Source organism: Calypte anna, chromosome 4, assembly GCF_003957555.1.
Source record: "Calypte anna isolate BGI_N300 chromosome 4, bCalAnn1_v1.p, whole genome shotgun sequence".
NCBI classification, from domain to species: Eukaryota; Metazoa; Chordata; class Aves; order Apodiformes; family Trochilidae; genus Calypte; species Calypte anna.
In genome coordinates, this window is record NC_044247.1 from 4838784 (window position 1) to 4861408 (window position 22625).

The window sequence follows — 22625 nt, forward strand, 5'->3', positions numbered from 1 at the left end:
CATCTGCTGTATCCCTGCACTGTCCATCTCTTTTATCTGGTTTTCATAGGTCAGATGCCTTCCAAAACATCCCAAACAATGAATCCAGTAAGTAATTGGTGTGACTTAGTCTTGGACACCTTCCTCCTCTGCTTGCTGCTCAGCAGCTGTTAGTTTCTTAAGTTACTTCCCAAGATGTCCATTTAAACATACAGCCCTTTGGGACTTATGACCTGCAAAGGGCTTATAATGTTTTAGGAACAGGTATTTGTCCAGGGCTTAAACCTGGGTTTGCTTTGTTATGCCAAGAGTGAAGCAGAGCAGGGGATTGCTACTGGGCCTTCTGCTGTTGCTGTCTCTGCAGAAGCTTCCAGCACCAAGTGTGGTGGAACTGGTACAAGTGCAGCTTGAGTTACTCTGGTGGTTTGCTTCAGCATGGCTGAGTCAGAGCTGGGGGCTTCCATTGACCTTTCTGAACACAATAAAAGCAGTAGTGTGCATGCCTTGGTGATGCACAGATTGTACTCCCCAAGTTGCACCAGATTTGCCTTCGCTTCTCATTGGAAAGTGTTGTTTAAAGCCAGCAAAACTCAGGAAAATTCCATTGAACCATTTGCTTTTAAGGTAGCACTTAGATGCCTCCAAGTGTCCTGGAGTGCAGCATTACTTATGGTGTCAGAGAAATGCAGTTCCTGGTTTCTCTGGGTAAATCTCAAAGGTACACTGATGTAAGGAGGTTGTTTCTGTTCCTCAGTGCAGTGGCTGTGACTCAGTATGGGGTTCTTACACCCTCAGAGCAGTTGGCAGCTGTGGAGCTGTGTGCTGCTTGAGCACAGTGATTACTGCAGGAGAGATGCTGTGTCAGGGGGGAGGCTTGACTTGTTAGGTGATTTTTTTCCCTGTCGTGTTATTTCAGTTCAGGACCCCCACGGCAGATATTGTGCTGAGTCACTGAGGAAAATGTAATGGAAATCTTGCTCTTTCTCTTTTGTTCAGTGTCCTAAAATGCGCCGTTATGCGTTTGAACTCAAGACAATAGACAAGTACAGTCACTATCTGGCAGCTGAAACAGAGCAGGAGATGGAAGAGTGGCTAGTAACTCTGAGAAAGATCATACAGAGCAACACTGAGAGTTTGGTGCAAGAAAAGAAAGATACCGTGGAATCTGTGCAAGGTCAGTTCATAAATAAACATCTACCTTCTCCCTTCTCCAGCAGGATGCAAGCAATGTGCCTGATGTGACTATATATATATGTATATGTATACACACTCATATACACTTTATATATGTGTGTGTGTATATATATGCATACACACATATGTATATACTTTTCTTTCTGGATTAATATCAAGAATTGTGGCTGACATATGATATCATGGAAAAGGGCTGACTATTATGTTGACAATAGTCTGAGGAATAAAAGTGGAGGGAAACATGACCTATCCCCATGGAAAAATTTCAAGACTCCTGGAAAATTGGCTCTATGCTGAAGTTCTCCTTTGGAAAAACCTAGCAGGCTGTAACACTACACTCTGGTACTAGTAATATATGGAAAAATATTACTCCCAAAGTGTGGAAAAATCTCCATAAACTCTGCTATTGTAAGCAAATATTGCAGGATGCTTTCTGGCACAGTGATGGTTTAGCAGTTGTTTTGAACATCTGGTTTTTGTGTCCCTGCAGATGATGAATCAAGCACGCAGGGAAAATCAGAGAATATCCTGGAGAGCCTGGAGAGAAGCATGCATCCAGAACTGATGAAGGTACCATGCTTGCAGAGGTCACTCCAGCCCATAGCTAGTGTTCTCCACCATCTCTATAAAAGGAGTTTCCCACACTCTGTGTCTTCAGCTCTGGGGGAGCTGGCCAGGATGCTGCAAGTGATGGTGGGGTCCCTGTTATCTTGTCTACATGTGTCATGGTTGGAGCTGCATGGTCTGAGGCTGCTTGCTCCTTTCCAAGTGTGGGATCCCTAAGGAAGAACCAGAGCAAACAAAGGGACATTGGGGTCAGTACTGCTCAGCCCTGCTCAGCAAGGGTGACTGTCCTGGCTGGGAGAACAGTTGGCCAGTTAAATGGCAGCTGCCTCCTGTATGATCCAGAGTGTGGCTGCCTGCTTCTGTCTGCTTTCTCAGAATGTCATAAGTTTAACCTCATCTGACAAGTAAGCACCACACAGCTACTGACTTCCCCACAGTGGAATGGGGGCAGAGAGTTGGAAGGGGTAAAGTGAGAAAACTAGTGGGTTGAGATAAGAACAGTGTAATAATTGAAATAAAATATTAACAGTAATAATAATAAATTGTAATCAAAAGGGGAACGACAACTTATCAAATATGTCTGCCCTGTCTCATGAGAGCAAGAGCTCACTGGTAACACAGGAGCATCATCTAAGCATATTGCATCATTAGGCTGGTTGTGTAATTTAGAGGTGATCTGTTTACACAGATTTGCTTTTGTGGGACAGATTTACTCCTACAAAATTCTTCCTTCAGTCTCCTAAGGTTAACTTTTAGGTTGGATATTAGGAACAAATTAGTCACTGAGAGGGTTACCAGGCTCTGGAACAGGCCGCCCAGGGAACTGGTTCAATAACTGTCCCTGGAAGTGTTTTAAAGGCATGTAGGTGTGGTGCTTAGAGATGTGGATTAGTGGTGAACCTGACAGTTTATGACTTGATGATCTTAAAGGTCTCTTCTGACCTAAATGAGCCTGTGATTCTAAAGAGAAAGAAATAAAACCCAAACAAGTGATGGCAAATGAAAACAATTGTGGTGAGCAGCAGTCCCCCTGTCAGCCTTTCCCCTGTTTTTGTTGCTGAGCATGATATGATATGGTGTGGAATATCCCTTTGGTCAGCTGGGGTCAGCTGTCCCAGCTGTGTCCCCTCCTGACTTCTTGTGCACTCCCAGCCTGCTTGCTGGTGGGGTGCTGTACGAAGCAGAAAAGTCCTTGATGCTGTGTAAGCTCTGCTCAGCAGAAGTGAAAATATCCCTGGTTTATCAGTGCTGTTTCCAGATGAAACCCAAAGCATAGACCATACCAGCTGCTATGAAGAAACTCTGCCCCAGCTAAAACCAGCATGCAGAGCCACAACAGCAGAGAAGCCTTGCAACAGCTCACCTGTCACAAAGCAAAACCAAAAAGATTATTTCCTTTCTTTACAAATATTTGCCTCTGCATGGGCAGGCAGTAATTGCAGTGCTTTCCTTTATCGTAGTACGGAAGAGAAACAGATCAGCTGAACAAACTAAGCAGAAATGATGGAAGACAAAACCTCTTTTCTTTTGACCCAGAAGTCCAGGTAAATATTTGCAAATGTGAGGTTTATTATCTGTGCTGTATCTTCCCTGTTCCCTTGCCATGGGCACAGCATTCTCCTCCAGACAGGATGTTTTCCGGTGGCCTGGAGAACAGAAACGTGCAGCTCATGGCCCTGTCAGTGGGAGCTGAACAAGATGTCACAGCTTAGGTAACACCTCAAACAGAGGGAAGACTGACAGCAGCCCCACAGATGGCCTTCCTCCAGCTTTGCTGGCTTTTGTGTGATGCGTCTTGATGTTGTTGGATTTCAAACCCATCATCTGGGCCCCTGGAAGTTTCCTATGGTTGCAGAGGCAGTTGAAGTGGTATTGCAAGGAAACCCATGATGCTGCATGGGCTCAGCATGTCTGGAGCAGGGAGCAGTGATGGACATGGCAGGGGTTTACAGGGAGAGTCTCAGTCTTCAGGAAGTTTTCACATAGAGGGGATGTACAGGAAAAACATCCCAGGCTGTTCTCATTCACTGGTGTAGGGGTTCATTGACTCTTGGCTTGTTTTCTTCTCTGCTTTGACATCTTTGCTGAGCTCTCTGCCACAGTGCAGGCATGGGATTTCAGTGGAATGAGCTGCATTTGCTAACACAGTTTTAGTTGTTCCAAGTTATTTCATAGTTTATGGTTCTCCTGGCATGCTTTGACTTGTTCACACAGGTGAAGAACAAGGAAATATAATCAGTCTTTAAAAGGTTCATTTGTACAAAGTGAGCCTTTCTCTTGACACTTTTTAAGGTCTTTAAAAGGAAGAAGATAACCATCCAGGAGGTTGGTTTGGTTTGGTTTTTTTAAAAGAAGCTTTGAGAAGTTTTCTATATTCTATTTAGATAATAAATGTGAGGCATCCAAGTTATCATTTCTACCTTACCAAATGGTTAGGTTGACTTCACTGCCTCTCTACCCAAAGCTCTAAATTCTGCTGTGGGTCAATCAGATTTGCTATAACATGGGGCATTCCAAATCACTGTCCCAGTCAACATTTTTGTGTTTGTGTATGCTTGTATTCCTGGTGCCAAGGAAAAAGGGGGCAGGAACACCTACCTGTCATGTACTGTCCTCATTGAAAGGAAATAGGGGAGACAATGGGAAGAGTTTCCCAGAATCAGATTAACAGTTGCAGCCTATCTTGCTGAAGATTTCAGCAGAAATCAGTGCCCCATTTGGCACATGAGTTTCCACCCAGGGAAAGATTTTTAGGCTGTGCCAGATGATTGCTCAAATACATGTTGGTATTTAGAGGTGTTTGGTAGCTCTGTGTCCGCAGTGCCTTGTACCATGGCTATGATGAAGGCTGAAGGTCCATATCTGCCTGGTGGTGTTTAGGTTACATACATGTCTGCTCTCCAAGAAGGGTGGATGTTGAGACACAGACCACACATGGGTGTTCTGGGTTAGGAAGGAGGCAATTATCATCTGGATTGTTTGGATTTCCCAGCCAGCTTTGCAGACAGTCTGTGTTGTTTCTGACCATGCCTGTTGTAGCTGTGCATCTACAACTGCCTTCCACTGTGAGATGTTGTTCACAATCCCAACAGCATGTGCCTCTCTCTGTTTCAGGCACAGAGACCATCTCTTAAACTAGTCAAATCTTCAAAATGGAAGAGCCTTTTCTGAGTGTAACGACGGCTTTTGTTCCACTCTCTTCCCCAAGCTCTAAATGGTGTTTGGGAAGATCCCCAGGGTTACAGCAAAGCAGGAAGGAACTGAAATCACACTGAGGTTTAGTTTTCTGTGCTCTACAAAGTAGATTGCTAAAAATTGACACATCCCTATGAACTCATGTCTTGAATACATTTGTGTAACATCACCAAATAGCACTCATTTGTGAATGTATTATACCTTCTGTAACACTTACAACCAATACTATCTTAATTATTTTTTTTAACGTGATCCTTTGATGTTATTCAAGTGTTTCTTTTCCTTTTTAATGAGACCAGATTTGTTTGTTTGTTTGCTGTCTAGAGGCTGGACTTCTCGGGGATTGAGCCAGAGGTGAAGCCATTTGAGGAAAAGTGCAGCAGGCGCTTCTTGGTCTGCTGCCAGGACTTCTCCCTCAACCTCCTGGCTCAGCTCAGTGACAGGTCGGAAGGAGGACCCACTAATGTAAGGATTGGCACGTCCTGCTTTGTCTGCTTGCTTCCCCTCAGCAAGAAGAATGCTCAGTATATTAATCTGGTTGAATGAAAACATCCTGTTTTGCCATGAGCTTCAACAGGAGCTGGGCAGGTGGTGGCTGCTGGCCCAGGGTCATGACAGGATTTATACACCTTGGTATTTTGGTGTCCCAAAACTGTCTGGGGACAGGGTCTATCCTGACGTGACTTAACTGGACAGAAAGTGGGACTGCTGGGAGACCATCAGTTCAGAGGCATAGGGAATAGGAAGCATGTGTCTGCCATTTTCTGGGTTCCTGTTAAAGTCTTGTAGGTAAATGACTAAACTCCATTTCCAAACCCCTCACTGCTGTATTTTATTTCATTTCCCCTAATGGCAAGGGATTTCCCTGTTCTGAAACCTCCTTCTGACTCCCAGCCTAACTATATTCACAGCCACTCTATTATATGCATTTGTTACTGTGCCAAAGTTGTGCTTTAGCCTAAAAATCTCTTGGCTGTGCTTTCTGAGGCCCTGATGTCTGTAGACAGCTATTACTTCTCTCCTCAGCCTTTGTTTTGCCAGGCTGCAGTCTACTGCAGTCTTTCCTCCCAAAGCACAATATTGTTGTCATGTCCTGCATTTGCTCTGGCTGGAGTTACCCCTTGATGTGAGGGAGCAGCAGCATGAGAGGCAGCAGCTCTGGCACTGCCTCATCTCTGCTGATAGTAACTTCTCTGCTGCTTCTTAGAAATGCAAAGGCTTTTTTGTGTGTGACTTCATATTGGCAGCTCACAGCTAGTACATCATGCTCGCTCTTCTTGGTAGCTTCCAGCAGATGAATGTGTGGCTTATAACAAAGATTTTTGTTACTTTATTCATGCCTGGAGTCAAACCTAATAAGCACATTTTTAATGTCTTGGGCACACTACAGTCTTATTTTCAGGCCTTCACTTTTATCTTTACAGGGACACATGCCTGCCAAGGTTTTTGAAGTAAAAATACATGGAACTGTTACCTTGTGCTGTCAGGGACAATATCTACAAACAAACATGCAGATTCCATGGAGTTCCTCAGCACAATTAACTTTGTATCTGAACTCTCCTGAATGGGAGGGCCAACTTCTGTCCTGCTTGACCTGTAATAGCTGAAGAACGTTTTGAGTGTCTTGCAGAGCTGATTGAATTTGGACAATAAGTGGTGTCATCTTTAGCAAGTGAACATGAACATTCTTAAGCAGACTTTTTTATTGCCAAGGATAAGCAGCTCTAACTGATGGATTAGGGTCCTCTTTTCTTCCTAACTTCATAGTTTACCATTTATCCTATGAGATCCCTATGAATTTAGTTATTTAAAACCATTGATGGTTTTAAAGTATCTTTGTTAAAATTGACTCAATCAAAATGCAAGGAGATGCAGGAAAAAATGGTTTTCTATATTATAAAGCAAATATGCATGGATTGTCTGTAAGAATTCTTTAAAATGCTGGAGTACAAAAGTAAAGGGGCAAACAGATGCAGAAGGAAAACTGAGTGGGCATGGCAATAGATGTTGATATTCTTGAGCCTGTACCATGAATTTTTTTTGACACATACATTCAATCAAATTTCCAGGTTGAGCCCTTTTTCCTAAGCTTGGCATTATTTGACCTGAAAAATAATTGCAAGATTTCAGCTGACTTCCACGTGGACTTGAACCCTCCTTCTGTCCGTGAGATGCTGCTGGATAACTCTGCCTCTGGAGCAGAGGCCACCAGGGGATGCTCACCAGGAGAGAGCCTCGTGCATGGGGTCCCAGAGTCTTGCCTGCGCTACATAAAACGGGTGAAGAACTGACTTTCTCTTCATTCTGTACATTTGTCAAGGCTGTGGCCATTCAGTGTGTTGTTATCCACTGTGTGGAGAAGTAGAAGTCAGCTTTTCTCTTGAGCTGTGGGGTTTGGTCAGCATCTCAAGCCAGTTGCCACTTTGGGCTCCCTGGAAGCAATAAGCAAACATCCAAGTAGAGTTTTTCAAGACCTGACGATGCTCAGGGCTTGTGAGCCCCCATTTCCCATCCACAGCAGCAACCAGAGCAGGGGCTGTGTGGGCTGTGGGGAGGGACATCAAGATGACTGGGACCAAACCCAGGTAGGGTATCCTGTTCTCTGACAGCCTGCCATCTGTCTGTTGCAGGGGGTTTTCTCCGTGACCAACCCACACGTGGAGATCTTCCTTGTTGCCCGCGTGGAGAAAGTGCTGCAGGGCAGCATTACTCACTGTGCTGAGCCTTACATCAAAAGCTCAGACCCTGGGAAGGTACTGGATGGGGCTATGGGAGTATCTGCTAAGGACACTGCCTGCTGCTGCAGGAAGCAGTGTGGTCTGAAACATGAGTTAATTCTGATGCTCTTCAGCTTCTTCCTGGCAAATACTGTTTCTTCAATCATTTTGTTATTTGCACTGTTCCCAGGCTGGCTTCAACTGGGCTGTCCTGGGAGAGTTGGTTCCTACCCCTGGAAAGGGAGGTAGTGGATTTTTAGGGGCAGGGGGACCTTCTCCTCTTCCACTTCAACAAGGCAAAGCCTGGACTGGCAGCAAGAAAGTGGGATACTTAGTGCTGCACACAGCATCTTGGACTGGTCCCAGTTTGCTCCTACTGGGAACAGTGATGTTTTAGTAGCAGCAGAACACAGGCTTCACTTTTTATTATGCTCACCCTGTCTCTGTCTTGCCCCATGCAGAGTATTATATGGGGGAGCTTATGAAAAGGGCAGTCAGGGAGCAGTCCTGGTGCTGGCAGCATCAGTCTCTGCGTCCCAGAGGAGCTGATGCTGCCTTGCTGCAGCCAGTCCCTGGAAAATCAATGTATGGAACACCTGCTGTGTGATTCCCTTGGCACACTTTGTAAACTTGTACAGGATAAGCCAATTACAGTCAGTTTTGGAAAAGAAACTAACACCCTTTGGAAAACAAGATATTAATATCTGTACAGTTTAATGCAGAACCAAGAGTTTTAGAGTGACTGAGCCTACAACATCTTTGCTATTGCTTTGCAAAACTCGTAAATGTGCATGGTGGTGTGAAGTGGCACAAAAGTAATAAATGTCTTTGGTGTGAGGTGACTGGGATGTCTACCAGCTGCTTAGTTTGGTGTTTGGTGTGCTGTGTCCCTGGGGAGCTGAGCCTTGGGGAGTACAAAGTTTCTTCTCCCCGGAGATTTGCAGCTCTCTTTCTTTACTCCTTTTCCAGGGCAGCATGGAAGCTGTGGCACACAGTAACTTCTCTTGTATTTTGCAGACTGCCCAGAAGGTCCATAAGGTGGCCAAGCAGGTGTGCAGCCGTCTGGGACAGTACAGAATGCCCTTTGGCTGGGCTGCCAGGTTGGTCCCCTCAGAATGGGCTTTGGCCATGCTGGGATCTGCTGTGACTTACCCAGAATGGGCTCTGAGCAAACAGGCAAAGGGCCAAGTGACTGAAGTCAGTGAAGTAGCTGAGGGCAGAATCTGTCTCTAATTCCCAAGGCAGAATGGGGATTGGCCTGAAATGCTCCATCTAGATTTAGAAACAAAATATTAAAATGTAAACAGTGCTGGGAAGGCAGTAACCTTCCTGCTGACCTGTAGCTACTGCTCTCAGGGCAGAAAATTTCTTTTACTGTCCCATGCTAGTCCAGAAACTGGTGCAGAAATTCCCTCCTGGCATCATCCATTGCCAGGGACAGGATGGGTCCTCCTGGCTTGGTGGTGGCAATCACCTAGGGTTTGTCTCCTGTCTTGGACTGCTTTAATTTCTGTTCTTGGGAATCAAAATATTGCAGATACAATTCTTGGGAATGGAGATAGTGATCCCATTCCCTTGCTGTTCTTTTACTGGGACTGCTAAAGTACATCAGTGCTAACTCTCTTAAACCTCACATCAGAGGTTTATCTCTCTACCCCTGCCCCCTATTGCTAAATTACTCTTTGGCACTGACAAAAGGGGTGGTAATGGCATGGGAACACCAGATGGGTGTTACAGTGGACTGGGATTTGATGGTACAGTTTGTAATGTGTATTCTTGAGCTGAATTTTCCTGTGTCACTTTCAAGATTGTGTTTCTGGGATGCACCTTGCTCCTGGGTGTCAGCACACAGCCTGCACAGTGTCTCAGCCCTCTTTCAAGTGGTGCCTCAGCCTAAAGATGGGCTTTGTATGGACACTGATGGGCTTAAGATTTGTTCCTGCAGGGTAAAGAGCTGCATTTGAAGACCAAGGAGTTGAGTGGCCTGGTGTGGGGATCTGTGGGGGGTTCTGCAACCCTGAAACAGTTTCGTTGTGGGTTTCAGAGAAATGCATTTGCCCAGAAAGGCAGTATGGATGCTTCAGTGTTGTTGATGTGCACACACACCTGCAGCCTTTATGTTCAAGGACAAAGATGCCAGTATTCATCCAGGACAGAGTCCAGTCTCTTGCTCTGTGTTCAGGAGGAAGCTGATACATGTCCCGAGACTGGTCTTCATTTTCATTTTTTAGGAAGATTTCCATGCTCTAACCCCATGTGCAACTAGGAAGATACTCTACCAGCTGGTGTTACTGGGAGGGAATTGAAGGGCATTTGTGATTGTGGACCAGGCTTGGAGCTGGGCTGGTTGTGTAGTTCTCTCCTGGCTGGTGAGAAGGTAGAAAGGTGATGTCCCGTCCATTTTTATGTGACACAGGGGATTGCAGTCTGGGGTCTGAGCACCATGTCAGGATGTGAGTGAGTCACAGGCCAGTGAACCTCTTGCCTGCTAAACTTCCCTTCTGCCTGACTTGTCAAAGGCAGATTTACCAATATTTAAAAATTGTGTCTCTTCTTTTCTGCAGACCAGTTTTCAAAGACTCCCAGGGCACTCTTGATGCTGAAGGGAAATTCTCACCTCTGTACAAGCAAGACAGCAGCAAACTCTCAAATGAAGATATGCTGAAGCTTTTAGCAGAGTATAAGAAGTAAGTGGAAGAGGCTGAGCAAGCTTTTTAATATACATTTTTAAACAGTTAAGCATAAGCATGAGTTAACAATTTCTAAAATGCTCAGAGGGTAACAAAAAGCCCTGCTGATGTGCTCAGCAGTGGAGCTTTTAGCGTTTATACTTTGTTGTTTTTTCCCTAATGCAGACCAGAGAAGACAAAACTACAGGTCATTCCAGCCCAGTTGAATATTGTCATCAAAGACATTCCACTAGACTTCACAAGTAAGGATCTTGGATCTTAAAATAAATCCTTATGGTTCTAGCCTTAGGACTTAATTCTTCTATGGGGAATTTTTCTGTTTCATTAACAGGAGTATTTTGGTTCTACAATAAGAACTTAGTAATTCAGCACATCCACTGACTTGTGAGACATTCTGATAGATTTGGTGGGGGGATGTCATCTAAGTGCAGAGGTCTACCTAATGGGTACAACTCCTTTGCAGTTTGGCTGTCACATTCTAAATCTAAAGGAAGCCTTTACCCTACCTTCCTTACCATTTGCCTTCCTTTACCATTATTAGTACATCAATCTTGTATAACAATTTTGATCCATAACACCAGAGGGCTTCAAAACCATGGTCAGTGTGGTTCTTCTCTTTGAATGTAAAGTAACTGATGCAAGGAAAGGGCTTGTGATATGTTCAGTGCCATTCCATGAGCCTTTGGTAGCTCATGTTCTGTAGTCTAGTCCTGTCCAAAAGGCTTCTCTAGTAGATGAAATTCTTTTTTTTTCTTTGAAAGGCCATCACCTGAAATGCAGTCTCCCTCGTGGTACATGTGAGTCCCACTGAATTAGATGGAGCTTGTGCTCTGGTATTTGGAGGCAGGGTAACCATCAGAACTCTCTGTGAAGCAGAGTGGAAAAGGGCTGATGCAGTAGGACTGATGCAGTAGGACTGATGAACTTCGAGATATCAGCTTTAAGTCATCATCTCAGTAGCATGTTTGCTTCAGTGAGGTGACATTTTCATGATTTATAAAACAGCACTTCAGTGGAATTCCTGGAAGTCTCAAGGTACAAGCCTGGGCAGAGCAGCTGTTCCTGCCCAGGCATGGGTCAGTCACAAGACTCCTTGACTTTGCCCCAAACTAGAGGAAAGTGCCATTTCTGCAGTCCTCACTGGCAAGGAGAGCAAAGCTCCATGGTGCCTCTTGCACCTGTATTGTGTCAGTACTGCTGATGCACTTGGGTACCAGAGTTACTGCATGGTCAAGGGGAGAATTTTCCCCTTGTTGTTTCAACAGCACTGGGCCAAGTCCTGCTGCCTGGTCAACATGCAAAACCCTCTGATGTAAAGATTCTCTAGAGCAATGGCAGAGTTTCAGGCCCATGAAACACCTTTCACATAAGCTGTACTTCCCGTATTTGTGGGATATGCACTTATCCAAGCTTTCTGTGTCTTTTAGATTGTGTCACAGCTTCTTATATTCCTATAAAGCCTTTTCAAAAGAGCTGTGAGGACATTGCAGTCGAAGTGGAGGAATTTGTGCCAGAAGTTGCAAAATACTGTTACCCCTTCACAGTCTACAAAAACCACCTCTACGTCTACCCCTTGCATCTGAAGTATGAGAACCAGAAGGTGTTTGCAAAGGTGAGCACAGGCAGACTCAGCATGACCCACAGGTCAGGTGATGCTGCTGACCTGTAGCAGTTGCTGATCATCATGTTCTCCCTATTTCAGGCAAGGAATATTGCTGTCTGTGTGGAGTTCAGGGATTCAGATGAAGCTGATGCCAGGCCATTAAAGGTGGGTACCTATTAGTGGGGCTGCCATTTGCTCTCTGGCTGGTGCTGGCCGGGCTGAGCAGGACAATAGGAAGGCTCAGAGTTTCCATGCTTGCTGTTTTAATGTGGCTGGCTAACTTTTGGTCACAGCAGCCCTGAATTCAGCTCTTTGTTTGTGTTTCCAGTGTATATATGGCAAACCTGGAGGCCATCTCCTGACCACAAATGCCTATGCTGCTGTGCTGCATCACAACCAGAGTCCAGAGTTCTACGATGAGGTAAAAATGAAATAGTGGGAAACAGCAGATTTTTCCTGGATGCTACAAAGCCAAGGGACTTTTAAGGATACCTCTTTTTCCTGGGCTGGGTGAAGTAAAAATAATCACCAGCTGTTTGCCTCAGTAAAAGTGCTCAGCAAAGCCAGAGACTCTGCCAGTTTGTGCTCTGCTGTCTTTACTGTCATGCTCTGTGCACTCCAATCACACACCCTCATTAATAAGTAATGTGCAAATGTGATGAAAACATTAGCCAGGAGGTATTTAAGATGGGCAAGAATGTGTTTTGTGTAACTGCATACGCCATATTATTTGTGAATTAAAATAGAACTTAAGATATTACTCCACAATTAAAAATACAGTCTTATCTATCATGATATCATTTTAGATTAAAATTGAGCTTCCAATTCACCTCCATCAAAAGCATCATTTGCTTTTCACCTTCTATCATGTCAGCTGTGAAATTAATACAAAGGCAACATCGAAAAAACAGGACACCGTTGAAACTCAAGGTATGTTCACTGCTTCTGCTATTTCTGTTGGAGTGCAAGAGTCCCAAATAAAACATGTAGTGACATGAAAAAAAATATATTAAAATACTAGCCTACTTGAATTTCCTTCTTTTTTTTCTTTTTTTTTTTTTTTTTTTTTTTTTGAGAATAACCTCATAAGTCTAAACTAGAATAAAACACAATGTTTTAAAGTGTGTACAAAAGTTCAGATTTTTGCTGTTATCTGATAGCTATTGCTGTGTGTTCCTGACTTGGCTTGCATCAAAGGGATGTTGTCAGTCAAATCACCAACAAAAAATTGACAGCTGATCAGGGCCTTGGGGGCTGGTCCTGCCAACATGAGGCATGTGGGCACACCTAGGTCTTACTGGTTGGAAACCCTTCTGTTCAGCCAGGCTTCAGATGGCCTGAGGATCTTCATCATGGTACACAACCATGGCTCATGCTCAATTTCTGCCCCTCAGACCCACTCCTGATCTTGATTGTGCTATCCCTGAACTTTGCTCACTAAGTCATGAGGCAAAACATATTTTAACAAGGCTGAAACATATTCTAACAAGGCTGCCATGGTCAATCCTGACCTCATTGAAGCCGCTTGCACAACTTCAAGTCTGATCTTTGGATGATTTTTGGGTGAGATATGGCTCTTTTTGGAGCTTGAGCTAAACATGTATTGCTGTGTGTCTGCCAACTCTGGTCACTGGTTGCCCCCACAGTGGGATACGCTTGGATCCCGTTGCTGAAGGATGGCAGGATTGTCACCCTGGAGCGGCATTTGCTGGTTTCATCCAACCTCCCACCTGGCTACCTGGCTCTTGGGGACACAGAGGCACGAAGGGTAAGGAAGCCAAATAAAAATGGACTCAAACATAAAGGGAAGAGAAAAGCTGAGCTTCTGGGACCACTGGAAGTTCTGGGCTTCTGTTGGTGCTCTGCTCAGCTGGAGAGATCCCCACTGCAGGGCAGCCCCCAAAGCTTAAGGGAGTCAAGACACTTTTAATTCCACTTTTTATCATGATATAGGTTGCAGGGAATATGTGGCAGGCTGGACTGGGCCATTCCACATGGTGTAGAGCAGGAGAATGGGAATGTGCTCTCTGTGCATGTTCTCTGCATGGGGCTGCAGTTAGGTCAAAGGTGTTTATGCTGGGGTTGAGTCTGTCCTTCCACTCCAGCCCATACCTTCTGACCAGATGCCAAAGCCACTCTCCCACTGCAGTCTGAAACCCAGTTCTTGAAATTTCTTGAATGCTCTCTGTTCACAGCAGCCCAGCGTGGATGCAAAGTGGGTGGATGGAGCAAAGCCATTGTTTAAAATCAGAATCCATCTGGACTCGACCGTTTACACCCAGGTAAGTTGAGCACCTCAGTCCTAAAGACTTTGAACACAAATGCAGAGGAAGCAATTGCTGTGTCTTTACAGCTACTGTGCTGTAGGTGCTGTGGGAAAGAGGTACTTTTCCCTTTCTCTGTGTTGGCAGAGCAGCTCTGAGATACTTCTGGGATTACTTGCAGGCCCCTGCTCCTTTGTCTGGATTTGATGAGAGAATTGTGTGAGTGAATGAGCCTGAGGAGAGGCTGTTTTCTTGGCCAATTGCACTGTAATGGAAAGGACCAAGGAAAAGTTTAAGTAAATGAGCTGCTTGTGTTGCAAAAGAGAGAACTGGTGGAAGTGGGAGTTTTCCTCAAATATTAGACTGTTTATTAGGTGTAGAAAGTTCTGTTTAGCACTGGAAGGAGCGCAATAGTTCTATTCCCCACTAAATTACATTCCCAGTTGCTTTTCAGGGTTAAATAACTCAGTAATTAAGCCTAACCTTGGAGGGGGAGGATGAGGACTGGGAGCAGGGTCTGGCTCAGACAGACAGTGGGAGGTTGATGAGGCAGATGCTGAGATGGTCTCAAAGAGTCACAACGGGGAAAGGAGAGCTCCTGCTTCTCCAGCCCGGTGTTGGACAGGGATTGTGCCTCAGGGTAATGCAACCACAGGAGAATTTTAACCATGCTGACCATTTAGTGCTTGGTCTTGAGATTGGTTGAGTGCAGGATGACTGGGTAAGTTTGAAAGGGAGCAGTACTGTAGTCCTGGGAGATGTGAAGAGTGCCACTGGTAGTGACATGGTGCTTGCTAGGGACATGGGGCACTGCAGCAGGTATGCCAGCAGATTTTTGGGTGTAAACTGCAGAGTAGGGGCTGACTAATATTGAGACTGCTGCATTGAACTTGTTTTTCTTCTCTTCCAGGACATGCACTTGCACAAATTCTTCCAGTACTGCCAGCTGGTTCAGGCAGGAGCCAAGGAAGTCCCAGGAGAGCTGGTTAAATACATAAAGGTGAACAGTGCTTGCCAGTGGGCTTTGTGTTTTTACAAACCATCAGTAAATACCCAGAGCCCTGCCCTGTAGGAACACACCTTTGCTGCAGTGCTGGGACCAGTGTATTGTGCAGTATCCTTAGTTTTGCAGTATCCTTACTTTTGCATCCTGGCACAACTGTGTGCTGCTTCCAGCTGCTTTTAATAGCAGTTAAAGCAAGTGCTCAGCATCTCCCAGCCATGCTTGTGGCAAACCCCCCTCCTGGTGGGCTCCCACACTCCTCCCCCACTGCCCTAGATCTCATTCAGACCTTTTAAACTGTAGCATAATTCCTTGTTTTCAGGATTATCCATTCAAAACAGGATTTTTTTTCAGGCTGAAAAAGATCTACGAGATTATCAGTCAGCTAAATTTTAGTTGAATTTGGCTGCAGATGCCCTCTGACACACACCCAGCTTTTTGGCAAGCACTGCAGCACGAGTAAGGGGCTCAGAGCAGCTCCAGCAAAGGCTTCTGCAGGGAATATGTTTCTTGGCTGTCTGCTGTCCTTGTTTCCTTCCATACCACCTGTTTTTGAGAGCACTGCCATAGCAACAGCTTCCACCAGGGGGTATTTATCATCACAAAGTTACTGGACATATTTCAGATGATTTATGCATACTTTAATAATTTGAAATAATGGTAGGTTTTGAAGCCAAGCATTAAAAGAAGAGTTGTTAGTTGTGAGCATTTTGTCAAGAGGCTGGGTAGGTCCCAGCCCTGCCCAACCACAGTGACCTCGCTGTGACCTGCAGACAGGGCAATATTTACATGCCAGACACAAGTAAGGGCTTCTTACCAGCAATACTTGAATAATTTCAGTAATGTAAGTTAATTTGTGGATTTGAGAAGCTTTCCTTAGGTTTGGAGGTTTGAAAACTGAAAATGAAATGCCCTGTCTTTCCTAGAGTTGTGTTGTAAGATTCAGGCAAAAGAGATTCTTTGAGGTGGATGGGAAGGTGTATACACCAAATGATCTTGACCTTCACCAAGTCACTTAAATCCCATTTCCAATAGCAAGCTATGCCATCAGTTTTCCATGCTCCAAAGGCATTTGTTGAAAATGGAACGTAGTCACTTCAAAAAAACTGCAGCAAGTAATAATGAGAAGAGTCGGGAACATAACTTCAGCCTTAAATTCTGGATTATTGGGGTCCAATCATAGCACATGACCTCTAGTTAAGTCATATCTGCCTGGAAACATCTGATAGGAGGACTAATACTGCCATGAGTTGATTTATGTAGCTCCCTGAAGGCATCCAGCTGCAATTTGTCAGCTGGAAGGAAGGCAGTAAACACTGCCATGAGTCCAAGTTCTGTCCTCTGGCACAACCCTGAAGCATTTGCCTGTCCTATTGCCACAGAAATGTCTGTGGATTATAAATATTTTACATCTGCAAAATGTTGAACTAAAAGTTGTCTGTGTTTTGAACATTTGTTTTAGTGTTTGCACGCCATGGAGATCCAAGTAATGATTCAGTTTCTACCTGTAATTCTTACACAACTATTTAGAGTCCTTACAAATGTGACCCAGGAAGATGAAGTAGCTGTCAACTGCACCATGTGAGTGTCTGGTAAACCACCCATTTTTTTTCCAGTTACAAATGCAAGGCCACAAACTACAGTGCAAAGCAGGGTGTGGTTTCCCTGTACAAGGTGCTAAGTGATGGCATTGCCTGTCCCCTGCTGCTTGCTCCCATGCTGTGAAGCTCCAGCTGCTGACTTCTGATGGGTGGCATGGGGCAGTGTGGGGCCCTTGTCCTGGGAGCTGCATAAGGGTAAATGTGGTATTTTAAAGCTACTACTTTTGTTTTTCAAAAGAAAAAGGGTTTGCTGGTGGGGATGGCTCTGGGAGATGAGTTATTGGGGTGTCAAAAGGCTCCAACATGCTCAGACATCCCAGCTGCAGGCAGCAGATGCTGTTTTCCCAGAGGATCATCCCTGCACACCACTCCCCTGTGTCAGAAGAACTGCTAAAATTCACCTGGTGCTGAGTGTTACCCCGTAGCAGTGGCCTCCACATCCGTGTTGTCTGTGAATGTACAACCAGAGGGCTGTGGTTTGAGCTGTGATGCTCACTCGATGCTCACTCGATGCTCACTCCGGTGCCTGCAGCCCCAAGAGGGCAGCACCGACCCAGTGCCTGCTCCCCCCAGGACGTTTCTGCTGCATGAGGCTTCTGCAGGGCCCAAAGATAACAAAAGGTGCAAAACCACCTTTCTTGTCTAGTTCTGGCCACGACACTCCTAAACTCATAGATGCATTAAAACATTCATCTTCCTCCCATGGTTCTGCTTCTGTGAAATGCTGCAGTGCAGCAGGGATGTTGGGGACACCCCATCCTGGAGATCTTTCTCTGATTCCAGGAGGTACCCTACCATGGTACAACCATGTACCAAAAGCTTCTCGCTCCCATGAAACCAGAAGTCAGAGGCTGAGCCCTGGTCCCCCAGGGATACGTGGCCCAAGGCAGTCACAGCACTGAACCTGCAGGTTGTGGGGATTTTTCCTGTGCAGAGCACTGGAACCCCACTTGTCTTGAATCACCAGAGGACAAGGGAACAAGTGACCCTCACTATCTGCTGGGTGACCAGCTCCCACCTACTCTTCTAGAGATTTTCTTAAAAGCTTGGCCTGATGCTTCCCATTTTGTCAGTAGGTTTCTGTTTTCTCATCCAGACTTTCAGAGTGGAATTTAGGACCCACTTTATCTGATAAATGGCTTGTAAATTCCTCCCTGTGGTTTGGCCTGCGGGGTCTGTGACAATGTGCACTGCTTTTTTGTTCCCTCTGGCTGGAGCTGGAATGTAAATCCCCAATGTTGGCTGGGGAAACTGGGCACTTGCTGCCTTCATCAGCTGCCTGGAGTGCTTCCAGAGGGCTGGCATGTTCTCCAGGGTCAGCCTGTCCCCAGTGAACTGCAAGGCAACAGCCCAAAAATAATACAGTGCTTGTACCAAGGAGCAAGGGAGGATACAGATGATGGAAATTCAGCAAAAAGTGTCTTCCAGAATGAATACGTGCAGAGAGGCATCAGGATAACAAGCACAGACAATTTTTCCGTGCTTCTCATCAGAGATTGTGTGGAATTTGGGTACTCATTTTGCAGACTTGGTGTGGTAGCATAGCTGTTAGTTGTCACTGGCATCATCATTAGGAAAGGGCTCCCACTGAGGGCAGATTTAACATGTGATAAGATGTGGGGATGAACCTGTGGTGTGCACAGGAGGGGAAACTGGGCTTGCTCTCCATGTAGCCTGTTCACAGATACAAAGAGAACTGTGTGCAGAGCAGATTAATTTAGTGGTTCTGGTTTTGACTTGCCTAACATCTGAGTGCTGTTCAGGTGGCTTAGTGCCCACTGCAACATGAATTTAAGTTGTTGCAGACTTTAATCCTGGCATGCACAGAGGCCAAAGGACAGAATGTGTCCCCTGCGGAGAGATGTTCCTCTTCAGCTCCTCACACAGGGAGACTTGGGCATTGAAGGTGGCTGATCTGGAGGGCACCTGGTCCTGCACCAAAGTGTAGAAGCAGCTCTGGGCACCTCAGCTGTGAGGGGCTGTGCTGGGGCAAGGACAGTGGAGGCACAGGGGCTGTGAGGGGCTCTTAGCCTGCAAGTACTGGCTCTCTGCAAACCAGGCTGTGCCAGCAGTGAGGCTTTGGGTGTTGAGCAGGATAAGACACAGGTAGTTCCTGCTTTCATGAGGTGGAGAAACTGGTCCTTGCATTGTGTGCTGAACAGGAACCACATTTCTCCATTTCTCCCCAGGGTTCTTCTGCACATCGTGTCCAAGTGCCATGAAGAAGGTCTGGACCACTACTTGCGCTCCTTCCTAAAGGTCAGTCGTGCCATTCCAGCCTGCAGAACTCCCTGCTGGGATCAGGCACACCTCTGACCCTGTTCCTCTTCCCTCAGTACGTCTTTCGAGCTGAGAAACCCAGTGCCACACAGGCGAAGATGACCCATGAAATCCTGGTCCTTTCCATGGCCACAATCTTGAAGCAGTCAGCAGATTTTCTAGCCATCAACAAGCTACTCAAGGTGAAGTACTGGCAATACTTGGCTGCCAAGGGTGGAAGGGTGAAAAAGGGGGTCAGGTATAAAGCCCAACAGTTCACCCATCCCGACCTACTGCAGGATCAAAGCTACCAGGGCAACTCCTTGCATCCATATCTTTGCATTTTTCCCCTTAAAACAGAGATGAATTCTTGCAGGGAACCTGCAAGTTCATGGCAGCATGCAGCAAAGGGCTTTTCATTTTGCCACTTATATCTGTTTTCTTCAGGCCACACATGAGGGGTGACTCAGTTAAGTCAGACTGAGTTTCTGCCTCTCTGATCCTTTGCACCCCAGACTCTGCTGGTTTCTTGCAGGGTGTGTTGGGGTGCACAGGGGATGGCACTATGTCCACCCCAAGACTGGCAGGGTTTCTGGAGGTAGCAAAGGCACACGTGCCAAGCTATCTGTGCAAGCACAGCTTTGCTTGCATTTGAAAATGAGTTCTCCCACCCACACTGCTGCTTCCTCACATAGTCACAGAATCACTGAGTCAAATGTGTAGAGAAAAATAATAGTATTCTTTGTTTATTCTAGTACTCGTGGTTTTTCTTTGAAGCACTGGCGAAGTCAATGGCAATGTACTTACTGGAAGAAAACAAAATCAAGGTAAAATGAGTTTGTTCACTGCTGCATTGCAGAGCTTTCACAAACTGCACTCCAAAAGTTTTTCTGAAAACCTATATAAGTCTTTATTTAAAAAAAGCCCTATCAAGCTGAACATCTAGAGAGATTTTTTCTTTTTTTTTTTTTCCCCACTTTACTTTTGCCTTTACTCTGCTTTACACTCTGAATAATAATTAAAAAACACCAGATCTCCTTAGGGCTCCTGAAGCCTCCTTTTCTGTTGCCAGCTACTGCAGTTCCAGTTGTCTTTGTTTTCTTTGTGCCGGTGTTTTATTAGGAAACAGCATAACCAAATGCTAAAGTGACCTTGTTCCTGCACTCAGTTGTCCCCAGCAGCACTGAGTGTAGAACATTCCTGTGTTTCCAGCTGCCCAGAGCCCAGCGATTCCCTGATTCCTACCAGCACGCTCTGCATTCCCTGCTGCTCGCCATCATCCCCCACGTCACCATTCGCTACAATGAAATTCCCGAGGAGTCCAGGAATGTCAACTTTAGCTTGGCTAACTTCCTGAAGGTCAGCAGTTTCTTTCCTTTTCCCAGGCTATTGTCAGGAAAAAAAAAAAACGAAAAACAAAAGAAAACAATTAGAACTAAGCATCAAGCAAAGAAATGGGTTTGTTTATCACCTGTTTGGTTTCCTCAGTGATGAAAACTCCAGAGGAAATAAGCTTTCTTAGGAAAGAAACTTCTGGTTTCCTAGAGAGACTGTGATACTATATATGTTTTCCCATGGTTTTAGTCATGTCTAGTAACTGTTCAAAACCTGAGAGGAAATACATGTGCACTCGTTTAAAATATTTCTCTTGTCCACTGGAGACTTATGTGAGGTCACCTAAATAAATTCAGAGAAATGATATCAAGTAGGTTTTGGGGAGTCAGCAGCAGCCCAGAGGATCAGTTCTGTCTGCTGGCAGAACAGCAGTATGAAGATAATTTAGAATGATTGATTTTATTTTACATGATTGATCACCTAGTGCTATTTTTTTTTCTCCAGCGTTGTTTGACCTTTATGGACAGAGGATTTGTTTTTAACTTGATAAATGATTACATTTCTGGATTCAGCCCAAAAGATCCCAAGGTGAGCTGTAGGTTTCTTGAAAGCTGGTTTGCAGTTGTACATATTACAACTCCTCTCCTCTCTTCTCCAAGTTTAACAACCCCATCTCTCTCATCCTGTGTTCATACAAGAGATGCTTCAACTCCCTCATCGACTTCATGACTCTCTTCTGGACTTACTCCAACAGGCCCATGTCCTTCTTGTGTTGGGGCTGCAGGACTGGACACAGTGTGGTTTGTGGGGTCTCAGAAGAGCAGAGTAGAGGGGTAGAATCACCCCCTGTGACTTGCTGGCCACACTCCTTTTGATGCAGCCCTGCACATGGTTGGCTTTCTGGGCTGCAAGTGCACGTTGCTGGCTCATGTTGAGCTTTTCCTCAACTAACACCCCAAGGCCTTTCCCTCAGGGTGTTCTTAATCCATTCTTCACCCAAGCTGTATCTGTGCTTGATATGATCCAAGAGTTGTACAGATCAGAGTTGTACAGATCTACATCAGCTCTGTGGTGATTGTTCTGTCTGACTCCTTGAGGCCTTTTAGACACTCTTCCTGCAGAAGATCTCTGCCAGGGCTGAGAGTCTGTATGCAGCTAAGCTTTAAAATGATGTAAAGAGTCACAACTAAAGGAGAGTTCAGTTGATAATCTGGATGAAAAGGTAAAGAAGTCCCAAGTGACAGCCACAATGCATTGACACTTCGGGGAAACAAAAGAAATTTCCCAGTTACAACTGAATTTCATCAAATGCTATTTGATACAACAAACACACTGAAGTGGTAGCACGTGAGACAAACTGAGAACTTGGTTTGTGCTTGTCTTTTATTTTGTTCTTTTTCTTCCTCAGCTGCTGGTTGAATACAAGTTTGAATTTCTTCAAACCATTTGCAATCATGAGCACTACATTCCTCTGAACTTACCAATGACCTTCTCCAAACCCAAGCTTCAAAGAATTCAAGGTAAGAGACTGGCTATGAAAAACATACATGTGAAAAAAACACGTAAAAAACACACGTAAAAAACATGTGAAAAACCATACGTGTGAAAAAACACACGTAAAAAAAAGACCTGTAAATCCTTTTTTTTGCTGTCAGAAGTAGCAGAACCGTTCTTTTATTTTGTCTGTTTCTGACAGCTCAGAGCTTTCTGCTCCAGCTGCTGATCTCTTACCCTTACATCAGTCGGGCCGCTTGCCTGGCATAGTGTAACAACGTGCACTGCTAAAAGTGGCTGAGAAAAAGAGAAACACAATCACAGTGCCTCCTTGTTGCACATTAGTGGCATGATAACACAAACATCTTTCTTTGGTAACATTCACCTTTGCGTTTGTGATGGTTGCCCCTTGTACTCAGCGCAGGTGAGGCCACACCTTGAGTCCTGTGTCCAGTTCGGGGCCCCTCAGTTTAGGAAGGAGATTGAGATGCTGGAGCAGGTCCAAAGGAGGCAATTAGGCTGGTGAAGGGACTCGAGCACAGACCCTATGAGGAGAGGCTGAGGGAGCTGGGGGTGTTGAGGTTGGAGAAGAGGAGGCTCAGGGGAGACCTCATCACTCTCTACAACTCCCTGAAAGGAGGTTGGAGCCAGGGGGGGGTTGGGCTCTTTTCCCAGGCAACTCTCAGCAAGACAAGAGGGCAGGGTCTCAAGTTGTGCCAGGGGA

At 45.3% G+C, this 22625-nt stretch overlaps 1 protein-coding gene across 2 annotated transcripts in view; it reads left to right on the top strand.

The window, feature by feature from the left end:
• The window catches only part of DOCK11 (dedicator of cytokinesis 11), a 73442-nt gene that overhangs the window by 22267 nt on the left and 28550 nt on the right, over nt 1-22625 (top strand). For both annotated transcript variants that reach the window (XM_030448857.1, XM_030448858.1), the window contains exons 8-30: nt 976-1153; nt 1664-1743; nt 3201-3284; nt 5260-5400; nt 7005-7214; nt 7566-7688; nt 8670-8752; nt 10217-10339; nt 10508-10584; nt 11770-11954; nt 12045-12110; nt 12274-12366; nt 12752-12875; nt 13592-13713; nt 14141-14227; nt 15120-15209; nt 16675-16793; nt 19003-19072; nt 19150-19275; nt 19828-19899; nt 20285-20431; nt 20912-20995; nt 21816-21927. In XM_030448857.1, coding sequence (XP_030304717.1) covers nt 976-1153; nt 1664-1743; nt 3201-3284; nt 5260-5400; nt 7005-7214; nt 7566-7688; nt 8670-8752; nt 10217-10339; nt 10508-10584; nt 11770-11954; nt 12045-12110; nt 12274-12366; nt 12752-12875; nt 13592-13713; nt 14141-14227; nt 15120-15209; nt 16675-16793; nt 19003-19072; nt 19150-19275; nt 19828-19899; nt 20285-20431; nt 20912-20995; nt 21816-21927 — 2596 coding nt within the window. The remainder of the gene's footprint in view (nt 1-975; nt 1154-1663; nt 1744-3200; nt 3285-5259; nt 5401-7004; nt 7215-7565; nt 7689-8669; nt 8753-10216; nt 10340-10507; nt 10585-11769; nt 11955-12044; nt 12111-12273; nt 12367-12751; nt 12876-13591; nt 13714-14140; nt 14228-15119; nt 15210-16674; nt 16794-19002; nt 19073-19149; nt 19276-19827; nt 19900-20284; nt 20432-20911; nt 20996-21815; nt 21928-22625) is intronic.